General features: G+C 53.8%; 1 protein-coding gene across 2 annotated transcripts; it reads left to right on the forward strand.

Annotated features, from left to right (window-relative positions):
- The first annotated feature begins 2,488 nt into the window (after positions 1-2,488).
- Positions 2,489-21,374, forward strand: PRKCG (protein kinase C gamma). 2 transcript variants are annotated; one of them, XM_033845789.2, is made up of 18 exons: positions 2,489-3,037; positions 3,448-3,479; positions 4,474-4,556; positions 8,711-8,822; positions 8,972-9,103; positions 9,680-9,836; positions 10,498-10,632; positions 10,914-11,001; positions 11,274-11,303; positions 13,471-13,623; positions 13,957-14,145; positions 15,469-15,560; positions 15,652-15,714; positions 15,819-15,957; positions 17,649-17,729; positions 18,820-18,927; positions 20,207-20,347; positions 20,443-21,374. In XM_033845789.2, exons 1-18 carry the CDS (start codon positions 2,868-2,870, stop codon positions 20,629-20,631), a joined length of 2,094 nt encoding a protein of 697 aa, XP_033701680.1. In that variant the 5' UTR covers positions 2,489-2,867; the 3' UTR covers positions 20,632-21,374. The 2 variants fall into 2 exon arrangements, with proteins under 2 accessions (XP_033701680.1, XP_033701681.1); XM_033845790.2 differs by lacking the exon at positions 13,471-13,623.
- The last annotated feature ends 464 nt before the right edge of the window (positions 21,375-21,838 follow it).

Consider the following 21,838-nt stretch of genomic DNA (forward strand, 5'->3'; position numbering starts at 1 on the left):
TCAGAAATACCGTGTCCCATTCTGAGTGCAGCATCTTGCCTCCAAAATCAATGCTTTCAGGTTCCCATTTCTCACGGCGAGAACCCCTCCTCCAGGTTCCTTTCGTTTCACCTGAGCTACTGTCCCAGCCTCCTCCTTGGAGCATCCTACCTCCAGCCCACCCTGGCCCCAGAGGGGTGCTTTCCTTCTCCGACATTCAGATCTGATCCTGTCCCCCTCTGCTCAAATCCTTCCGTATCCCACTCCACATTGCCTATAGGTAATACCAAAGGCCCTCAGTCAAGGCCTTTGGGATCTGACGCTGCCTATATTCCCACTCTCAGCTCCATTTTACCCTTAGTTCTAAGTTCTCTGACACACGTGGTCAATAAAACACTTCGATGAAGATCACATGAATTACTCCTGCCATGAATCTCTGTCCCACAGAAGGTCATCTTATCGGTTTCTCCAAGACAATCACAACTACATAAACACATGACTCTGGGAAAAATCAAGGATCATGCAACCCACTTTCTGCGTCTACACCCGCAAAAGCAATTGGCAAGATATATTGCAAGGGTCCCGCTGGAAGAGGGGGAAAGGCTAACTAGAGCAGGCGCACGTCTTTTTAGTGAGGAAAGTCCTCCTTTCGATGTCTGCAGTGTCCATCCCAGAATTCTGACCTACACCAATCCCTACCTTGTCGAAGACCGTCTCGCACCCCCACCCCTCCCCCATCCCACGCTTAAACCCCTTCTAGAAGGCACCAGGCAGAACAGCTGTAGAACCTTGGGGTGATATGTTGGTGATGTGGTAAAGAACCCAAGCAGAACTAGAATAGAGCGCCGTGGGATTCCTAGGTCAGTTTTCGGGGCCACCCCCGCCCCCTATCCTCTCTCCTGGGGTACGGCGGACGCCTGGAGGTGGCTGGAAAGCCAGTGGACCCCATGTTTTGGGGTTTAGGAGAGTACTCGGATTCTCTTATCCCCCCTTCGGCTTCCAGAAGCTGGACCCCGACCCCCAAAAGTCACAGGATGTAGCGGCCGGCCCGAGTCCCCAGGCTCCGCCTCAGCGGACCATCCCTCTTCGCGGGGCATGCCGGGAGAGAAAGTTCTCGGTCGCGCTGCGAGAACAGCTGAACGGCAGGCCCAGACTACAAGTCCCAGAATACACTGCACCCCGCAGCCCCGGGCGGGCCGTGGTTGTCCTTGGCAACAGCGGGGGTCTACCTGTAGAGCCGGGACTAGGAAGCGCTCGGGAGCTGGGGGAGGGACCAGAGAGAGGCAGAGATTCAGGTGGGGCGACGGAGGGGAGAGACAGGAGGAGACCTGACCGGGCCAACGTTTGGAGAGACCCTCCCAATCACCGGACAGAGATGCACAGAGTATTCCAGAGCCAGCGGGGGAAAGAGGGAGAGAGAGAACTCCAGAGACGAGAGGGATTCACAGAGCCAGAGAGATAAATAGAGTGGGTGAGGAAGGGACAAAGATAGAGTTGGGGAGGGGAGAAGGAGAGGGAGAGGGAGAGAGAGCAACTTAAACATTCCGAGAGAGACCCCCAGCGATGGAGAGATTGACAGAGCCAGAGAGTGGGTCAGAGAGAGCGACAGGCACAGAGAGATACAGAAGGAGGAAGAGGCACGCACGAACGGAGAGCGAGATTCGTAGAGACACAGGAAGGGAGAGAGGCAGAGACAAAAGCATCTACAAAGACACGGACACGGGGAGGAGGGGAGAGAAATCGAGGGAAATAGAAGAGGACATAGAAAATGAGACAGGGAGAGAGACAGAGATTGACTCTCAGAGAGAAAGACACGGAGGGAGGGAGAGACAGATCCACAGAGCCAGAGAGACAAAGAGACAGGGAGAGGAAGAGATTCAGGGAGACAGAAATGCAAGAATTTATGAGATGGGGAGAGACAGAGGGAGACTGATTCACAGTGAGACAGACATGGAGTGAGAGAGACGCACACACCAGGACCCAGAGGGGGTCACAGGATGAGTGACAGACATAAATGGAGATACACAGCGAAGAAAACAGGAAAATAAAAACAGAAATTCTCAGAGATAAGGAAGGAACCCAGGCCCACCCAGAGAGACAGAGAGAGCGCCAGGACTAGGGAAAGGAACAGAGACCCAGGGAAATGGACACTCCCAGAGGGAGACCTAGAAGTACAAATTCACAGAAGCCTAGAGAGAGAAATCAAGACTCGGGTGGCATCAGAAAAATTGAGACACCAAGCCTCCCTGCTCACCATTGGACCCCAGCACTAATACAAAGTTTGTGCAATGAAACAGAGTGACACAATCAGACACAGAGATCGGAGAGGAGCTGCAGTGGCCTAACAGGACTCACCGAGGCACCCTAGTCGGGGAGGAAGACGGGGCCGGGCGACAGATTGGGGAGGGGGCAGGGCACGGCTCGGAGGATGTCCCTTCCCTTCAGCCAGCCCCTGGCGTGGGTGTGCGCACGTGTGTGTGTGTTGGAGGGGACGGCATTTGTCCCAGGTCTCAAGGAGGGGGACGCCTTTAAGCCGAAACCCCGCCTCTCGGTCGTCATGGCAACGCCTCCCCCCACCCGGGGCTCCCACATTTCAGCAGGTGCCTGAGCTGGAGCTCCCACCACCGACGCCGCCCGTGCCTCCGGCTCCTCCGCGCCCTTGCCCTCGGCTCTCCGCCCCACTCGCCCGCTCCCCCTGGCGGAGCCGGCGCGCCCCGGGGTGCCGCTCCCTGTCCTGCGCGCTCCGCTTCCGGAGGTGCCTCGCCCCTCTCCTTCCCACCTCGGAATCTCCCGCCGGCTCTTTTGCTCTTCCGAGCTTTCGGCTCCTTGCCTTTCCACCTGTTTCCCGAGAAAGGCAGGATCCTGGTCCCTGCTACGTTACTGGGGCCATGGCAGGCCTGGGCCCCGGCGGAGGCGATTCAGAGGGGGGACCCCGGCCCCTGTTTTGCAGAAAGGGGGCTCTGAGGCAGAAGGTGGTCCACGAAGTCAAGAGCCACAAGTTCACCGCTCGCTTCTTCAAGCAGCCAACCTTCTGCAGCCACTGCACTGACTTCATATGGTGAGGGAAGGGGGCTGGGGCCCTGAGGGATAAGGAGACTAGTGCTAAAGACCCCTGACGCACCAGACCCCACAGTGACGAGGAAAGCGGGGGCTGCAGCCCTGGCTCCTGGCCCTAGGGTAGGTGGGGTCTAGGGGCCAGGGCCTGGACTCCTGGGTCAGAGAGAGGAGGGGCTGGGGCCCTGGACTTCTGGGTCTGAAGGAAGGGGCTGGGGGCCTGGGCTCCTGGGTCTGAGAGAAGAGAGACTGGGGGGCCAGAATTTCCGGGTTCTGGAAAGGAGAGGCAGCTGGGGCTCAGACTCCTGGGTCCTGCAGGAGGAGGATGGGAGGACGGAGGCCTCCTATGACTGGCAGAGGTGAGAGGTCCAGGTACCCTTTTCTGCACTGACCTCAGATCCTTGACTCTTACAGGGGGATTGGAAAACAGGGCCTGCAATGTCAAGGTAAGAGCTGGGGACCTGGACTCCCAGGACCCTCAGGAGGGTGGAGGCTGGGGCCCCACAGCCTAGGCTGCTTGGCACACGTGTTCTCTGGTCCCCAGAGAGGCGCGGGGGAGCCCTGGGCGGGGGGGTGTGGCAGAGACAACCTGCAGTGGGGAGGGTGCTCTGACGGCGGGGCCAACGCGGAGGTGGTGCTGGGGGCCCCTCCCTCGGCCGGCTCCAGGTGGGGACAGATATTTGGAGAATCTGTTGCCATGGGAACAGTGAGATTTGGAAAAGGGGAGCTGAAGGGAGGGGGGCTGGAGATGCAAAGTCAGAGCCCCCCCTGCCGTTGCCATGACAACACCACCGTCCTAGGCAGGGGCCGGCCGGGTGGGGTCACCGATGGGCGATGGGCGGGTGGGGGCCGGGAGAGGGGGCCGAGTCCTAAAGCACCAGCTGCTACTTGCTGAGAACTGAGTGAGTCAGGGAGGGGGGCGGGCCGGCAGCGGCGCCCCCAGACTCACTTCTGCCCAAGTTGATGCTCTCTGTTCTGTTGGAGGACCTCTCTCTGTGTTTCCTCTCTTCTAGTTGGCCTGCCTCTCTCCTGGCTTTCTTATCGCAGTCTGTGGGTCTGTGTCAATGGGATCCTGTTTTCTCTCTGTCTCCATCTCTTTCTCTGTCTTCCTCTCTCTTTGTCTCTCTCTCTCTGTCTCTCTATCTCTGTGTCTCTGTCTCCCTTTGGCTGTGGGTATGCATTGGGCTCTCTGTGCTTTCTCTTTTTCTGTGATTCTCTGCATCTCTGTTTCTTTCTTTGGGTCCACGTTTTGAATTTCTGTCTCCCAGTGTCTCTCTCTCTGTCTCTCTGCATGTCAAGGTCTCTTTGATTTTCTCTGTATTGAACTCTATGGGGATCCTCCTCTCCTGGTCTTCTTTCTGTCTGGGTCTCCTCTGTTTCTGATTTTCTGTCCATTGGGGTCTCTCTCTGTCTCTGTGTCTCTATGATTCTCACCTTCAGTCTGCAGCTTTGTGGTTCATCGACGATGCCACGAATTTGTGACCTTCGAGTGTCCAGGCGCTGGGAAGGGCCCCCAGACAGACGTGAGTGCCCAGACACCTGGTTCTTCCTCCTCGGGCTGTGCCCCCGCCCTCACCCCCTCGGCGTCCGTCCCAATTTCTCCTGCTATTTTTAAGGCTGGGAGGGGAGGGGGGCTGGAGAGATAGGGAGAGCTAGTCTGGCCCAGATTCCCTGCCCTTGGCCTGGAAAGGGGGAATGAGAGGGGACCAAGACAGGCTGGGGACCCAGGCGGGGGACAAAGAGGAGACGGGGTGAGGGGACCTCAGCACGGATGTGGACTGTGATCCAGGAGTCAAGAGATTAAAAAAATAGAGAGCTGAGGGACAGAGAGAGAGACAGAGAGACAGAGAGAGAAATCGATGCAAGCACCGAGATCCTGAGATGAGACAGAGAGAGAACCCAGAGGTGCAGAAAAAAACAGAGAGCCAGACAGAGAGATTGGGGCAGAGAGAGTGAGAGCAATGGAACAGAGACAGTGACACAGGAGGAAGGAAAAGGGGACCCAGAAAGACTGGGAGAGACAGAGACACAGAAACTCAGAGAGACGGGGCGGTAGATACCCAGAAAGGGAAACTAGAATAGAAAATGGTAGATAAGGATAACGGCTTAGGAGGTGCTGAGAGAGGGAAGCCCAGAGAGATCCTGTCATACACATGCACATGTGCATTTTCAGACACCCTGCCCGTGTACGCACACACACACACATATATATGCATATACAGACCCCTGTGTACACACACACACACACACACACACACATATATGCATATTAGACCCCCGTGTATGGACACACACGTGCATGTACAGATCCCCCATGTGCGCTCACACAGATACACACAACTGTTCTCTCCCTCCCCCCGCCCCCCAACATCAGGGGCTTACAAGAACTGCCCACCTTGCATGCCTACCCCTGATCCCTCCTTCACTTTCTTTCTGGCTGTGGGGCTCTTCTCCCTGAGCCTCAGTTTCCTCCTCTATATAATGAGGCTCACCGTCCAGTGTTGACCAATAGAACTTTCTGCAATGATGGAAGCGTTCTGTATCTTCGCCATCCAGCTGCCAGCCACCACAGCTAACTGCCGAGGGACAGAAATTTAAACCCCATTTAATTTGAATTGATTTCAATTTATTTATTTTTTTATTGAAGTATACTCGATTTACAACGTTATGCCAATCTCTTGCTGTACAGCAAAGTAACTCAGTTATACACATATATACATTCTTTTTTAATATTCTTTTCCATTATGGTTTATCACAGGATATTGAATATAGTTCCCTTTGCTATACATTAGGAACTTGTTGTTTATCCACTGATTTCCATTTAAATAGCCACCTGTGGTTAGGGCTACCATGTGGGACAGCATGAGTCTAGATGCCCCCAGTCTTGTTTATTTTTAATTTATTTAATCTATTTATTTTTGGCTGCGTTGGGTCTTCGTTGCTGCGCGCGGACTTTCTCTAGTTGCAGCAAGCGGGGGCTACTCTTCGTTGCGGTGTGCGGGCTTCTCATTGCGGTGGCTTCTCTTGTTGTGGAGCACGGGCTCTAGGCCCGCGGGCTTCAGTAGTTGTGGCATGTGGGCTCAGTAGCTGTGGCTCGTGGGCTCTAGAGCGCAGGCTCAGTAGTCGTGACACACGGCCTTAGTTGCTCTGCGGCATGTGGGATCTTCCCGGACCAGGGCTCGAACCCGTGTCCCCTGCATTGGCAGGGGGATTCTTAACCACTGCGCCACCAGGGAAGCCCGGGAAGCCCCCCACCCCCCGCACCCCGCCCAGGCTTGTTTTCAGGGAAGTCAGGCAGGTTAAGAGCCCGGGGTCTGACACAGGGCTGGAGATGGTTTTATGATTAGCAGATGGAGAAAGGCAGAATGAGAGAGAGAGGGAGAGCACCACGGAAGTCCATGAGGCACTTTGCCAGCTTGTCAGGTCGAGAAAATTGAAGTTTACGTAGAGGATGTGACCTCTGAGAACACATATCGAGCACCACTGTCTACGAGCACCTATATACGTTATGATTGGGCTGCCTCGCCTGCCTCCACCACCAGCAAACACTACATCTGAGTCATCCAGGGCTCATTGCGTGCACGCATCAGGTATCTTGTATATAGTATAGGACTGACTCTGCTTAACAGCTTGTAAGGTTAGGTATTGTTCCTGTCCTCATCTGACCGGGGCTCCTGGGCCAGGACACCTGGGCTTGAATCCCACCTCCACCGCGTATTGGTTCTGTGACCTTCCAAAAGTTTATTTACCTCTCTGCACCTCTGGAGTTCCTTGTCTATAAAATGGGGATGGTAACCATGCCCTCATCTTGTAGGACCGTTTTAAGGACTAAATGAGTCAAATACTTGGGACAGCACCTGGTACATAGCCAGACACAAAGTATTAATTATTATCATTGTAAAATTATTACTATTACTGATGAGGAAACAGAGGACCAGGTCTTTCCTCTATATCACTCTGGCTTTCTTTTCCTTTGTGAAGCACTAAGCTTTTAATCTTGTTGTCAGCAACACAGATCAAGGGCTTAAGAAATGCTCAGGGCTCGACAAGCATGATTTCATTCAATCTTCACAAGAACCCTTTCAGGGAGGGCTCATGGCCCCATTTTATGGGGAGGAAACCTGAGTCTCTAAAAAGGGTGGTGTGGGGGGAGGCCACACAGCTGGGTGGTCGGGAGAGTCAAAAATCTGGACCCTGATCTTTCGAACTGGAGCCACAGTACTGTCTCCTCTTTAATAGCTACTTTCACCTTGAGGATAATCGCAACAGCTTCTGTGTCAGGTACCCTGCTGGGAATTTTCACCCACAGCATCTCATTTCATGCGGCAGGAACACTTTGAGCCAGGGTCAGATGAAGATCTTCAGAGGTCCAGCACATGCACCTGCCAACACCCTCCCTCCGTCCAAGTATAATTCAAAATAGAATCCCCACTAAACTGCAAAATAAGTGAAAGCCCAAGAATGTCCTGAATTTTCACCCTAGGGATAACTCTTGCAATGCATTCGTAGAAAAAGGCAAATATCAGATTATTTAACACTCAGACATTGCTGAGGGTGGAAGGAGGAATGCTTTTATTGGTGTCTTAAATTCATGCTTAATTGGACTCGACATTTAGCATCTCTTCAAGATATACATTATTTCCACTGTGCAGAGGAGGGCGCTGAGCCTCAAAATTGGGCACTTACTTGTCTGAAATCACGCAGCTGGGAAATGGCCCAGCTCTTTTTTTTTTTTTTTTTTTTTTTGCGGTACGCGGGCCTCTCACTGTTGTGGCCTCTCCCGTTGTGGAGCACAGGCTCTGGACGCGCAGGCTCAGTGACCATGGTTCACGGGCCTTAACCGCTCCGCGGCATGTGGGATCTTCCCGGACCGGGGCACGAACCCGTGTCCCCTGCATCAGCAGGCGGACTCTCAACCACTGCACCACCAGGGAAGCCCAGGCCCAGCTCTTGATTAAACCCAAGGGTATGTGGGGACTGCAATAAAATCACTAATAATAACCACGGCAGTAATGACAGCAGTGACGCTACTGAGCACATTTAACATGCCAGCCACGGCTCTGTTGTTTACACTTAATGTTTCATTTAGGTCACCTGGGTCCCTAAAATTGAGAGGTCATATTCTCCATCCCACAGGGGGCTCAGAGTAGGCAGATCATCAGCGGGTAGACATTGACAGAGGCTGACAGTGAGTGATCTGAGGTTCATGGTGGCCCACAAGTCCTCGGGAGAACAGCTTGTGGAAGGTTGGGGATTAGGGACTATGGGACTTTGGAAGCCTACGCTTCCTTCAGGTTCTTCCCAAATGCCACCTTCTTAGTGAAACCTTCCCTGATCACTCTATTTCACAATCCCCTTTTCTTCTTCATTTTTGTCCAGAGCACCTATTACCATCTGTAATACTATATATTTTACATATCGTGTTTATTTTCTCTCTCCCTCCATTAGAAAGTAAAGTCCACATGGACAGGAGTTTTCCTTTGTTTTGCTCAGGGCTGGGTCCCGGCACCAGGAACCGTGCTGGCACACAGGAGGTGCTCAATAAATATTGTAGAGTGAATGAGTGAGGTGGAGCCGCAGGAAGACGGGAGAGCAGGGCGGAAGAGAAAGAGTTCAGGGGGCTGTTCTTTTAGGACGCCCTGCAGACCCCTTCTGACCGGCTCCTCCCTACCCCCAGGATCCCCGGAACAAGCACAAGTTCCGTCTGCACAGCTACAGCAGCCCCACCTTCTGCGACCACTGTGGCTCCCTCCTTTACGGGCTGGTGCACCAGGGCATGAAGTGCTCCTGTGAGTCTACGCTTGCTGCGCCCGCCAGAACTTGGCGCTTCTGGGGCCCCTGCAAAAGTGCAGTGTCTGGGTTTCCGGTAAATGCTGGGGAATGGCGTCTGGGGTTAAGGGCGGGACCTGAAGTGCTACCCTCAGTTCTGTTCCCCCAGGCTGCGAGATGAACGTGCACCGGCGCTGTGTGCGCAGCGTGCCCTCTCTGTGCGGTGTGGACCACACGGAGCGCCGCGGCCGCCTGCAGCTGGAAATCCGAGCTCCCACTTCGGATGAGATCCACGTCACGGGTGAGACCCCGCCCCCTCGCCTGGCCCCGCCCCTTTACCGGAGCGTGAGGAACCGATTGAATGCCCCTGAGCTGCCCACCCCGCCCCGCCCCCCGACTCAGAAAGGCCACGCCCCTCGCGGAGGTCGCACCCACACTCCTGACCCCACCTGCAAAAGCTGAACACCACTCGGCCGCGCCCCTTCTAGCTCGAGGCCCCTTCTCCAGCCATGCCTCTGGCGCCTCTTAATGGCTGTTCTGGGCATCAAGGTCCTGGGGGTGGAGGGGTGGGGGGTGGGGAATGAGAGAAGAGCTGGTTCCGAAGGAGGTTCGGGTTTACTAGTGGTGATATGGCCAGGGTCCCGACTCCTGGGTCCTAATGGAGCCAGGGTCTTTGGGTTTGATTTCTGGGTCACTGGCTGGGGAAAGGGCTTCATGCCCTGTCTTCTGGGCACTGGAGAAGTAAAAGATCAAAAACACCTGGGTCTTGAGAGAGGCTGCGGAGAGACTGGAATTCTTGACTGCTGGCTGGGGAGAGGCTCGGGGGCTTCTTCCTGGATCTCTAACCCCATCTACCCTCCTTCCCCTCCCCGCTCAGTTGGCGAGGCCCGTAACCTCATCCCAATGGACCCCAATGGTCTGTCTGATCCCTATGTGAAACTGAAGCTCATCCCAGATCCTCGGAATTTGACAAAACAGAAGACCCGGACGGTGAAAGCCACGCTAAACCCTGTGTGGAACGAGACCTTTGTGTTGTGAGCCTCGGGTGCAGGGGAGGCTGTAATTACTGATAGAGAATGATCTGAGGGTCCTGGTGGCCCAGAACACCCCAGAGAGCAGGTGTTAGCATTGGGGGAATCCCAAAAAGGGCAGAAGAAGGTGGTGGGAGAAGAAAATGAAGTGGTTGAGGGAGAGGGACAGAGATACAGAAGGCGAGAGACAGACATCTGTGTGTTTGATCTCCATCAAAGCTCACCGCTTTAGAATGAGACAGGGATCCGAGAGAGAGGTAGACAGACCCTGCAACTCAGAAGAAGAGACATAAACCCAAAGAGAAACACAGAAGGAATGGCGATGGGTGGGTGGCAGGGAGGGAAAGAGAAGCCAACTGACAGAAAGACAGACGGACAGATCTGGAGGGAGGAGAGGGGCCCCGTGAAAAGGAGAGGCCTGGAGAGAAAGGCCGGGAGACAGAGATGGGGAAGAGCCAGGGAGGGAGGGAGACTGAGAGCTGTCTAGGTTTACTTAGGGCCCAGACAGGGAGAGAGACGCTCTTCGGCAGGACCTGGGGTGGCAAAACAATTTACAGAGCAGGAAACAGGCCCCCCAGCTCCCCGGGTTTGCCTGCTCTTCCCCAGGGCGGAAAGGTGGGCAGCCAAGAGCCGGGCCCCTCACTGTGCCACTCCCTTCCCGCAGCAACCTGAAGCCGGGGGACGTGGAGCGCCGGCTCAGCGTGGAGGTGTGGGACTGGGACCGGACTTCCCGCAACGACTTCATGGGTGCCATGTCCTTTGGCGTCTCGGAGCTGCTCAAGGTTCCCGTGGACGGCTGGTGAGGGCGGGGGCGGGGCCGGGCGGGGTTGGGGGCGGGGCCCCTGCATCTGCATCAACTTCCGTGGGTGGTCCCTCTTCTCTAGGGCACTATCTTTTCTACCTCCCTGTGCTTCTTTCTCTCTTTCCCTCGCCCCTCTCTCCTTATCTCACTCTTTCTCTCTCCTTCTCGGTCTCTCTGTCTCTTCCCCCCTTCTGATGTCACTGCCTCTCCCGCGGGTACCCCCCTCCCCGTCCGTCTCCCCTACTCCTGCCCGCCTCTGGTCTCCGTCTGTGTGTCAGGTACAAGTTACTGAACCAGGAGGAGGGCGAATATTACAATGTGCCAGTGGCTGATGCTGACAACTGCAGCCTCCTCCAGAAGTTTGAGGTACCCAGACCCCGGCTTCCCCACAAGGAGCCCAGCCCAGTCACCCACAGTTCAGAGCTGGCCTTTCCCAAACTCCATCGCTCGTTGCCCACCGGCCCTGGGACTAAAATTCCCAGAAAGCCCTGGAGTTCTTTCTGGTCTTCTAGGGCACTGCTGGGAATTAGAGCTCCTATCCATCCCCCTGGCTTGGGGGTTTGGGGACCCCCATCCCCTGCTTTAGGGCAATCTCCTACCTCTCTGGGGGCTCTGACTCTGGCTTTCTTCTCCCCCAGGCCTGTAACTACCCCCTGGAACTGTACGAGGTGAGCAGAGCTGGAGGCCTGGAATGGAGACAGTTTCCTTTCCTGTGGTCTGTATCCGTCCCCCCACCTCTCTCTCCTCCAACATCTGTCTTCATTTCCACACACATGGGTTGAGCACATACTTGGTGGCAGGTCTTGTGTTTGCTGAGTAATCCTAGCTCTCCAGAGCCGAATCTGACCCGCAGGCAACTCCTCAAGGTAGGGACACAGTCACAGATACTCAGATTCCAGGATGATGTGCTAAATTAGAGGTAGCTCAGGGAACAAAGAAGCGTAGAGGAGGCACTAACCCCAGCCTGGGGTCAGAGGGTTGGGGTGGAGGTGGTCAGGGAGGACTTCCCTAAGGAGGTGACACCTGAATTGCTCCTTGAGTTTTTCTGCCTATTTATCACTGTGCCTTTCTCTCCTCCATTGGTTTTTTGACTTACTGAACACCTATTTCCTGAGGTTTTATGTAAACCAAGCCCTATTTTGGGAGTAGAATCAGGCCATTCCCTGGGGAGCTCCTCTTTCAATATAGGAGAAAGTTACAGATGGAGAAGGAGTGTGTTTGATCACGGATATGGCTTCAGGCACTAGGGAGTCCTAAGCCTCTGGCAGGACCTAGGGGAGTCAGAGAAAAGTTCGTAGACAGGAAGTGCAGGATTCCCCAGGCAAAGGACAGGGAGACGAGATTTCCAGGTCAAGGAAGGAATAGTGCGCTCGTTCTCTCTCTCTCTCCCATTTATTCTTTCAAAAAACATTTTGTTGAGCCCTCTGTGTGCATGGTTCTAATCACTGGGGATAGAGCAGAAAACAAGAGAGAGAGAGAGAGAGAGAAAGAGAGAGAGAGAGGGAAAGAGAGAGAGAGAGAGACAACCTCCTCCCCTCGTGGGGCTTACCCTTGGAAGGCATTCAACAAAATAAAGGAGTGAATGATCCTAGGTCAGAAGGTGATATGTGATTGTGGAGAAAAATAAATGCTAAAGAGGATAGGGAGTGCTGTTTTTTGAGATTTTTTTTTTTTTTTTGCGGTACGTGAGCCTCTCACCGTTGTGGCCTCTCCTGTTGCGGAGCACAGGCTCCGGACGCGCAGGCTCAGTGGCCATGGCTTACGGGCCCAGCTGCTCCGCGGTACGTGGGATCTTCCTGGACCGGGGCACGAACCCGTGTCCGCTGCATCAGCAGGCGGACTCTCAACCACTGCGCCACCAGGGAAGCCCTTTTGAGATTTTAGTAGCAATAAGCAGAGAAGCCTTCACTGAGAAAGTGACCTTTGGGCAAAGACATAAAGGAGATGAAATAGCGAGCTGTGAGGATAGTGGAAAGCCTTCCAGGTGGAGGGAAGATCACGTGCAAAGGCCCTGAGGTGGGCCCAGACCAGCAGTGAGGCTGGAGCAGAGGGAGGGATGAGGGATGAGGGTGGGAAGAAGTAGGAGATGGAGTCAGAGAGAGAAGGGGTGGGGGTAGCCTCGTCATTTATTGGAAGGATTTTGGCTTTTAAACCAAGTGAGATGGGAGGGCATTGGAGGTGGCCTGAGATGATTTCTATTTGGGCAAGATAACTGCCTCTGTGTCAAGAAGAGATGGTGGAAGGGGGAAGAAGGCTATCGTGAAGGCCCAGAGGGGAGTTGCCAGTGGCTTCGCCCAGGGGACAATGATGGTAAAGGTGTTCAGGTTCTGGGTGTGCTCTGAACATAGAGCAACAGGTTGTGCGTTCAGCACGCATCTCCCGAGACCTTCATCTACTCAACCACTCCTGCTGAGACCCAAGTCATGTGCTGGGTGATGGTAGAAAAACAGAAGGGAGGGAGACACAGTCTCTGACTTTAACGGACGTTGATTTCTGGCTCTGTTTTTTACCTGCTGTGTGACTTCGGGCAAGTTACTTAATGTCTCTGTGCCATCGTCTCTAAAATGGGGGGGTGGGGTGGGTGACAAGGGTCTCCTGGAGGATCAATGGCATATAGTAAGCTATCTAAGTGCTAGTTGAATAATAAACCCTCCAGGCTACGGGAAATCAGAGAAAGTTCTTAAGCCAGAGAGGGGGGTGGAGACAACTTTTTTTCTCTCTCCATCTTTCCATCTCTCCCCGTCCCTTTCGTTCTTGGGTGCTGTCTCTCTGAGGGGCACCTCCTTATCCCCTTCTGGGGCCTGACTAGCTTTGGATCTCTCCCCTTTCTCACAGAGGGTGCGGATGGGTCCTTCTTCCTCTCCCATCCCCTCCCCATCTCCTAGTCCCACTGACTCCAAGCGCTGTTTCTTCGGGGCAAGCCCTGGACGTCTGCACATCTCTGACTTCAGCTTCCTCATGGTTCTAGGAAAAGGCAGTTTTGGGAAGGTTGGATTCCTGGGGCTCTGGGAGAAGTGGGAGAATGTCTGGGGGTGGGGCTCAGGTTTCTGGTTCTTAGAGCTGAAGTGCAGGGGGGAGGGAACTAGGCTACTGAGTCCCCAAAGAGAGTTTGATGGGTCTCTTGAGTTCCTAGAGAGGAGAGGCATAAAGATGTGGCTACTTTCTCTGAGGGAGTAGTTGGCAAAGTCAGGGCATCTGGTCCCCTGAGAGGGAGAGGGAGGACCTGGGACTCCCATTCGTTTGTGTCCTTGAAAGGGAGGGGTAGGGACCCGCACCTCTGGTTCCCAAGATGGACTGGGCCTTTCCCGCCTCTGCCCCTAGGTGATGCTGGCCGAGCGCAGGGGCTCCGATGAGCTCTATGCCATCAAGATCCTGAAGAAAGACGTGATTGTCCAGGATGACGACGTGGACTGCACCCTGGTGGAGAAACGCGTGTTAGCCCTGGGGGGTCGAGGCCCCGGAGGCCGGCCCCACTTTCTCACCCAGCTTCACTCCACTTTCCAGACCCCGGTAAGAAAGGAGGTGGCAGAGGCCGGCTCAGGAGCCCTGCCTCATCCCCACTGGATGTATCAAGCATTTGCTTTGAGATTCTGAGTTTTTGGCAAGGCGGAAGAACCCTGTGAACTCTGATTGGGTGTGGCGGGCTCCTCAGTGGGCGTGGCCAGAATGCAGGTGCCCCTGGAGGGCGTGGCCACGAGGCTAGGATCCTGCGTGGGAGTGGCCTGAATCCCCTAGGTCTTGAGTGGGTGTTTTTTGAGTAAGGGCTTCTGGAGTAAAAGAATTCGTGGAGAATGTCTTCTAAGTGAGCATGCCTGCAAGTGGGCTCTGAGTGGTGAGGTGGTCACTCTTGGATTCTGAGTTAAGGACTTGTCAGAAACAGGGTGTTTCCCGAAGGCTGTGGAATGGGACAACTGTCAGGGGTTAGAGAGAACGTGACTCTACTTCCAAGAGCTCTGAGTGGGCGTAGCCAGCTTCCTGGAGGTTTTGTTTTGTTTAAATTTTTATTCATTTATTTATTTATTTTTGGCTGGATTGGGTCTTCATTGCTGCACATGGGCTTTCTCTAGTTGCCGCGAGCGGGGGCTACTCTTCGTTGCGGTGCGCGGGCTTCTCATCGCGGTGGCTTCTTTTGTCGTGGAGCATGGGCTCTAGGTGCGCGGGCTTCAGCAGTTGTGGCACACAGGTTTAGTTGCTCCATGGCATGTGGGATCTTCCCGGACCAGGGCTCGAACCCGTGTCCCCTGCACTGGCAGGCAGATTCTTAACCACTGCGCCACCAGGGAAGTCCCCTTCCTGGAGTTTTTTAAAAATTAGTACTGTATCGGGAATTCCCTGGTGGTCCAGTGGTTAGGACTCCACGCTTCCACTGCAGGGGGCCCAGGTTCAATCCCCGGTTGGGGAGCCAAGATCCTGCAAGTGGCACGGCACGGCCAAAAAAATAAAAATAAAATAAATTAAAAATTACTATCATTTGCTAGTGAGGCCTGAACAACTTTGGTTCCTAACAGGTGGCCATGATTGCATATGCATGTGAGTGGGTGTGGAAAGAGGTTTCAGTATCCCAGGGATTTCAAGCAAATGGTGGGCCTCAATCCTAAATTCCGAGAATGGAGGACCGGAACACCCGACAGTTTGGAGTAACAGGGGATGGGGTGGGTGGAGATTCTGCGGTGGCCCGTTGAGAATCTTCGGGGCCTCCCTGTGGGCACAGACAGTTGCTCTGGATTTCTGATTGGGTGGATCCAGAGCCTTTGTCTCAAGTGGGCAGGGATGGACGTTTCCAACCCCTGGTGGGCGTGTCCTTGCCTCTAAGTCCCGTCCACTCCTCCCCAGGATCGCCTGTATTTTGTGATGGAGTATGTCACTGGGGGCGACTTGATGTACCACATTCAGCAGCTGGGCAAGTTTAAGGAGCCCCATGCAGCGTGAGTCTTGGCCAAGAGAGGAGGGTAGAGGGAAGGTGGAAGGGAGTGGGCTCCAGTCTCTGGCCTTCTGACTCCCCACCTCCACCTCCAGGTTCTACGCAGCAGAAATCGCCATCGGCCTCTTCTTCCTTCACAATCAGGGCATCATCTATCGGTGAGCAGTCCCAGGCCTTTCAGGGGAGGGAATCAGACCCCCAGAAGAGAAGGAATTTGAGCTTAAGGCTCCAGCCCGTTGAACTGTACCCTTCCCACCCCCAGGGACCTGAAACTGGACAACGTGATGCTGGATGCTGAAGGACACATCAAAATCACTGACTTTGGCATGTGTAAGGAGAACGTCTTCCCCGGGACCACAACTCGCACCTTCTGTGGGACCCCAGACTACATAGCCCCCGAGGTAATCCTGCCTCCACTGCTCTTGGTGCCCTCCCAATTCACTGAGTAGGTGTGGCTGGTCGTCCAGTATTCAGAGTATGGGGACTTGACCCTGGGGTCTTTACCTGGGTCGTGGGGGTTCCGACAGCAAGCAGCAAAGAGAGGCTCTTGCGGAGCGTTGTAAGTGGGCGGAGCGTTGTAAGTGGGCGGAGCGTTGTAAGTGGGCGGAGCTGAGTCTCTAAATAGGCAAAGTGGGGGGACCTGTGGGTGAATGTTCGAAAAGAGAAGGACCAGCTCTAGGGATTCTAGGAGAACAGGGCCTGTTACTGGACTGTTCTAAGAAGGTGGAGATGATTTCTGGTGTACTCTGAGTGGGTGGGCCCCATCCCCCAGAACATTAGGCATGTGGAGGGTGTCCCCTGAATATTTCAAGTGGGCAGAGTATGCTCTGATTTTGTTGCGGGGGGGTGAAGCTAATGATCTAACTGTATATACGTACACTGAGAGCACGTCCTGACCTCTCACTTGATGGAGGAGGTGGGGTTGGTGGTGCCCTTCTTGATCTTTCCTGGCGATTCTATGATAGTGCCCAAGTAACCAATGCCAGTGGTTTCAAAACATAGCTGGTAATCAGAATCACCTGGGGAGATTTTGAAACATACACACATCTTCCTGCCTCTGCCTCTGGCCTATTGTGGCTGGGATTCTTCAGGGCTGGGGACATCTCTCTTTAAACAGTCCCCTAGGAATTCCCTGGTGGCGCAGTGGTTAAGAATCCGCCTGCCAGGGCTTCCCTGGTGGCGCAATGGGTAAGAATCGCCTGCCAATGCAGGGGGCACGGGTTCAAGCCCTGGTCCGAGAAGATTCCACATGCCACGGAGGAACTAAGCCCGTGTGCCTGCGCTCTAGAGCCCGTGTGCCACAACTACTGAAGCCCTCACACCTTAGAGCCCGTGTTCTGCAACGGGAGAGGCCACCGCAATGAGAAGCCCGCGCACTGAAAGGAAGAGTAGCCCCCACTCGCCGCAACTAGAGAAAGCTTGCGCACAGCAACGAAGACCCAACATAGCCAAAGAATCCGCCTGCCAATTCAGGGGACACGGGTTCGAGCCCTGGTCCGGGAAGATCCCTCGTGCCGCGGAGCAACTAAGCCCGTGCACCACAACTACTGAGCCTGTGCTCTAGAGCCCGCGAGCCACAACTACTGAGCCCACATGCCACAGCTACTGAAGCCCGTGCGCCTAGAGTCCATGCTGCACAAGAGAAGCCACCACAATGAGGAGCCTGCGCACCGCAACGAAGACCCAACACAGCCAAAATTAATTAATTAATTTTGTTTTTTACAAAAACCAAAAAACAGTCCCCTAGAAGAATCTGATATGTGTCCAGATTTAAGACTCTCTGGTCTCTGAAATTCTGCCCTATGCACCTGATATTGTAAGGAGAGAGTCCAGTTACCTAGATATTCCGGATGCGTGGAACTTGCGACTTGGTCTTTAGATAGTCTTTATATTTGGGACCAAAGGAATGTTCCAAGTAGGTAGAGTTTGTTTCCCAAATTTTCCAGAGGATGGAGCCAAAGTGTTCTGAATGGGAAAAGTTTGTGCTGAAAACATTTAAAGTGGGTAGGGTTCCCAGGCGGTGAAGCCAGAGGGGCCCTAGGTTTCTTGAATCACAAATCATAATCCCTTGCCTTCCTTCCTCCCCTGCTAGATCATTGCCTACCAGCCCTATGGGAAGTCTGTCGACTGGTGGTCCTTTGGGGTCCTGCTGTATGAGATGCTGGCGGGGCAGGTAAGGGAAGGTGGGGAGAGGCTGGTTTGACTAAAGGCAACACGGATGGGGTGCCACCTGTTACATGGCCATCATCTCAGGAGGAGCCGGTCGGGAAGGGATGTCCGTCTGTAGGCTAATAAGAAGCTGTGGGGAAGGTCAGCCAGATAGGAGAGCGCTCTCCGTGGTCCTGAAGCATTATCTTCCCACAGGCTAGGGGTTCCTCACTTTTCTTGTGTCACGGACCCCCTTCTCAGAACAATGTTTTTAAATGCATGAAGTAAGATAATAGCATTACAAAAGAAGCCAATCATGTTGAAATATGGTTATCAAAATGTTAAAGGTTTAATTGAGTAATTTAACCAACTAAATAAATTTAAGTGTGTACGGTTGTCTAAACATATTAGAATATGGACCTATATGTGATATCCTACTAATGAAGTAAATGGTAATATCTCACAGGAATAGGAAGTAAATAGGAAGGTCTACCGGTAATTTTGAAGTAGAGATGACTGATTTTTTGAGATATTTGCAACTCTTAGGTGCTAAGAAAATATCTGTGATTTCCATTGGTGATGAAGTGACAGTTACCACTATTTGGGTTTGTTTCCTATAATTGCCATGAATGCTGAATTTGTTTTAGATTTTAAAGAATAAAGATGCATGTTTTTTCCCATCCAACTTCATGGCCCCCCTCAATGGTGTAAACAGACGCCCTAGACTTCACATTAAGAAGCTTTGCCTGGGTACTGCTTCTGCTAATCCCAGAAGACTGGAGGCCACTCATCCAACCGGGAGAATGCTTTTACAGCTTTTCCTGCAGTTTTTCTCTCTTCTATTTAAATGACACGTTGCCTAATTAATACCCTGCCAATTTACGTAGCAGAGAAAGAGAGACAGAACCTCAAAGAGGTGCAGAGAGCTGAAGCATCTGAGATAGAAAACAACAGAGTCTGAAAGTGTGAAAGATACAGCTTTTGCGGTTTGGTCAAATTTTTCCCTAGGAATTTGGGCGCCCAGGGGTGGGCTGTGTTCATGGTGGGCAGTGAGGGTGTGGAAGGTGCGGCCAGGTAGTTTGCCAAGTCTCTGACTATCCTCTCTACTTCCTTAGCCCCCATTTGATGGGGAAGACGAGGAGGAACTGTTCCAGTCCATCATGGAACAAACTGTCACCTACCCCAAGTCGCTTTCCCGGGAAGCTGTGGCCATCTGCAAGGGGGTGAGAGACCTAACTCCTAGATTCTCCAGACCCATAAGCCACACGCCCCACTGCTGCTGTCCAGGGCTGCCCACATGTTGTCTACGTGCACCTTAGGAAAAGGCACCCGTTCCTCAAGTTGCTTTACTCCCGTCCGCTGAAAAAATTTATATAATACAGAGATTTTGTTAGAACAATAACATACTGCCCTGCTGCCACCTGCAGTCCAAGGATGGCCTCTATCCTGTCCTCCTGTGCTAGCTCCTCTCCCCAGCTCATGGCAGGAAGTGCTGGGAGGCCAAGGCTTGCCTCTCCTGCACTGGCTGGGTCAGGTGAACCTAACTCCTGCCACTTTTCTTCCTGCGGGATCTCGGTTGGGCAAGTCACCAAAACTCTGGGAGCCTCAGTCTCCTTCTCTGGGGTCGTGGAGTTAAGGCAGGAGGAAGAGACTAGCCTATAGCAGCTGTTCAACAGATGTTAGGACATTTCTGCTTCTAGCTCCCGTCTCCACGTCTCTCTGACTATCTCTCTCTGGGCTTCTGTCTCATCCCTCTGCCTACATCTACATATCATGGGGCTTTCTGTGTTGCTACCTTTTTTTCTGTGTCCTTCGGGAATCTCTGTCCCCCTTTTGCATCTTTGTTCTCCTCTCTCTGGGTCTCTGTCTCCCCTTTCTCTGAGTCTCCGCCCTCATATGGGGTCTTCATCCCTTTCTCTGGGCATTTGTCTCCTGGGTCTCCATCCTCTTCTCCTTCTGGACCTTTGTCTCCCCCCACCCCTGCCCCTGCTTGTCTCTTACCTTCTCTGGGTATCTGTCCTCCCTCTGAGTCTCCTCCTCTCTCTGGATCTCTATTCCCCCCTTTCTCTGGGTCTTCAATCTCCTCTCTCTCCCCGCTTCTCCCTCTCTGACACTTTCCCTCTTTCCTTCTCTCCCTCCATCCCCCATCTGGGATTCTTTCCGTTTCCCTTCCTCTCTTTCTGGGTTTCTCCGCCCCTCATACCCTCACACCCTAATTTTGCTTCTTTCTTTGTCTCTCCCTGGGTCTCTGGATCCGGGTTTCATCTACCCCATCTCATTTATTCCCCCTCTTCCTCTTTCTCTCTCCCTTTGTTCTTTCCACTCCCTCGCCCCATCTCTGTCCCATCTCCCCCCGCCCCGCCCCCCCCATTCTTCTCTTTCTGGATCTCTATGCTTGTCTCTCTGTTCCTCCTTCCTTGTCTTCCTCTCTCTCTGTCGTTCTCTGGGCCTCCCTGTCCGGGACTCTGTATGTCTGTCCGTCTCTCTCTGTGTTTCCTACAGTTCCTAACCAAGCACCCAGCAAAGCGCCTGGGCTCGGGGCCAGATGGAGAACCCACCATCCGAGCTCATGGCTTTTTCCGTTGGATCGACTGGGAACGGCTGGAACGATTAGAGATCGCGCCTCCTTTCAGACCCCGCCCGGTCAGTCACCTTCTGGGAACGAAATCTTGGCCCCTAGAGGGTGGAATATCCATGAGCTCCAGTACTTCATGTTTCCCTCCCGGTGTTTCCCACAGTGTGGCCGCAGCGGCGAGAACTTCGACAAGTTCTTCACGCGGGCGGCGCCAGCGTTGACTCCCCCAGACCGCCTAGTTCTGGCCAGCATCGACCAAACCGAATTCCAAGGCTTCACCTATGTCAACCCGGATTTCGTGCACCCGGATGCCCGCAGCCCCATCAGCCCAGCACCTGTGCCAGTCATGTAATCTCACCTGCCGCCACTAGGTGTCCCCATGGCTCCCTCCGCCGCGCCAGCCTTACCCCTACCTCACGCGCCCCCTACTTCACCACCCCCTCTCCAATTCTAGATCTTGCTCCCAACGTTCTGGCCTCTGCCCTCCCCCTCCCTGCCCCGGGTTCCAGATGCCCCTCCCAAGCGTTCCTGGCATTCTAAACTGCATACAATCTCTGGAGTCTTACCGTGTTCTAGATTCTGCTGGGCTGAGCCCTAGATTCTGACCTGCCTCAGTGTTCTGGATTCCGCTCCACCAAGTTACAGAGCCACCAACACCATCCCAACTCCAAGGAGTTCTAGACTCCATCTTGGTAGAATCTATGCCTCTTCTTCTTCTTCTTTCTTATTTCTGGGAAATAGCGTCACAGGGCGGGCTGTTTCAGACTGGGATTTCAGGACAACCCCCCCCCCCCGAGGCCCCACCTACCTCTACTCCATTCTGGAGTAAGTGGGAAGCTGTGCCTCTGTGCTCCAGTGCCCCTCTTCTACACTCTGGGGATTCCTGGGATGTATGGAGGATTCTCTCCCCAGCTGTTCTCAGTCAGCTTTTGTCCTAGACTCCCCATCCTAAACCCACCACTGCATGGCTTCTCCAGTCCTGCTTGGAACCCAACCCCTACCCCAGTGCCTGCCACTCTCGGGGTCTCTCCCCACCCCCAATCCTCTGCCTCTCCCACCCTGCCACAGCTGCTGGAGAATAAATTTGGGATGCTGATGCTGAAGCGTTTGGATGTTTTCTTCTAAGCTTGGAGAATGAAGGGGGTGTGCAGGTGGGACAACGACTATACATAGAAACAAACAGAGACAGAGGCTGAGGAAGGGTCTGCAGAGAGAGAGGGAGAACGCAGAGACCCATAAAGTGAGAGATGATACCCACAGCATGAGAGTAAAGAACAGAGACCTGGAGAAAGCAGAGAGAGAGAGAGAGAGAGAGAGAGAGAGAGAGAGAGAGAGAGCGCGCGCGCGAGCGAGCTACACACAGAGTGCCATTGAGAGGACCAAAGTGGACACGTGCAGGAAGAGGCAGCGGTGTACTCATAGACCACTGAGCGTGTCAGGTAGAGATCCCGGGCACAAAGACAAGCACGCACATATTCGCCCAGAGCAATAAAGCTCACACACTGGCACACTGAGACCCAGCGACTGGGAAGTCCTAAGAGGGAGGATGAAAGGCAAGC

This window comes from Tursiops truncatus, chromosome 19 (genome assembly GCF_011762595.2).
Source record: "Tursiops truncatus isolate mTurTru1 chromosome 19, mTurTru1.mat.Y, whole genome shotgun sequence".
NCBI classification, from domain to species: Eukaryota; Metazoa; Chordata; class Mammalia; order Artiodactyla; family Delphinidae; genus Tursiops; species Tursiops truncatus.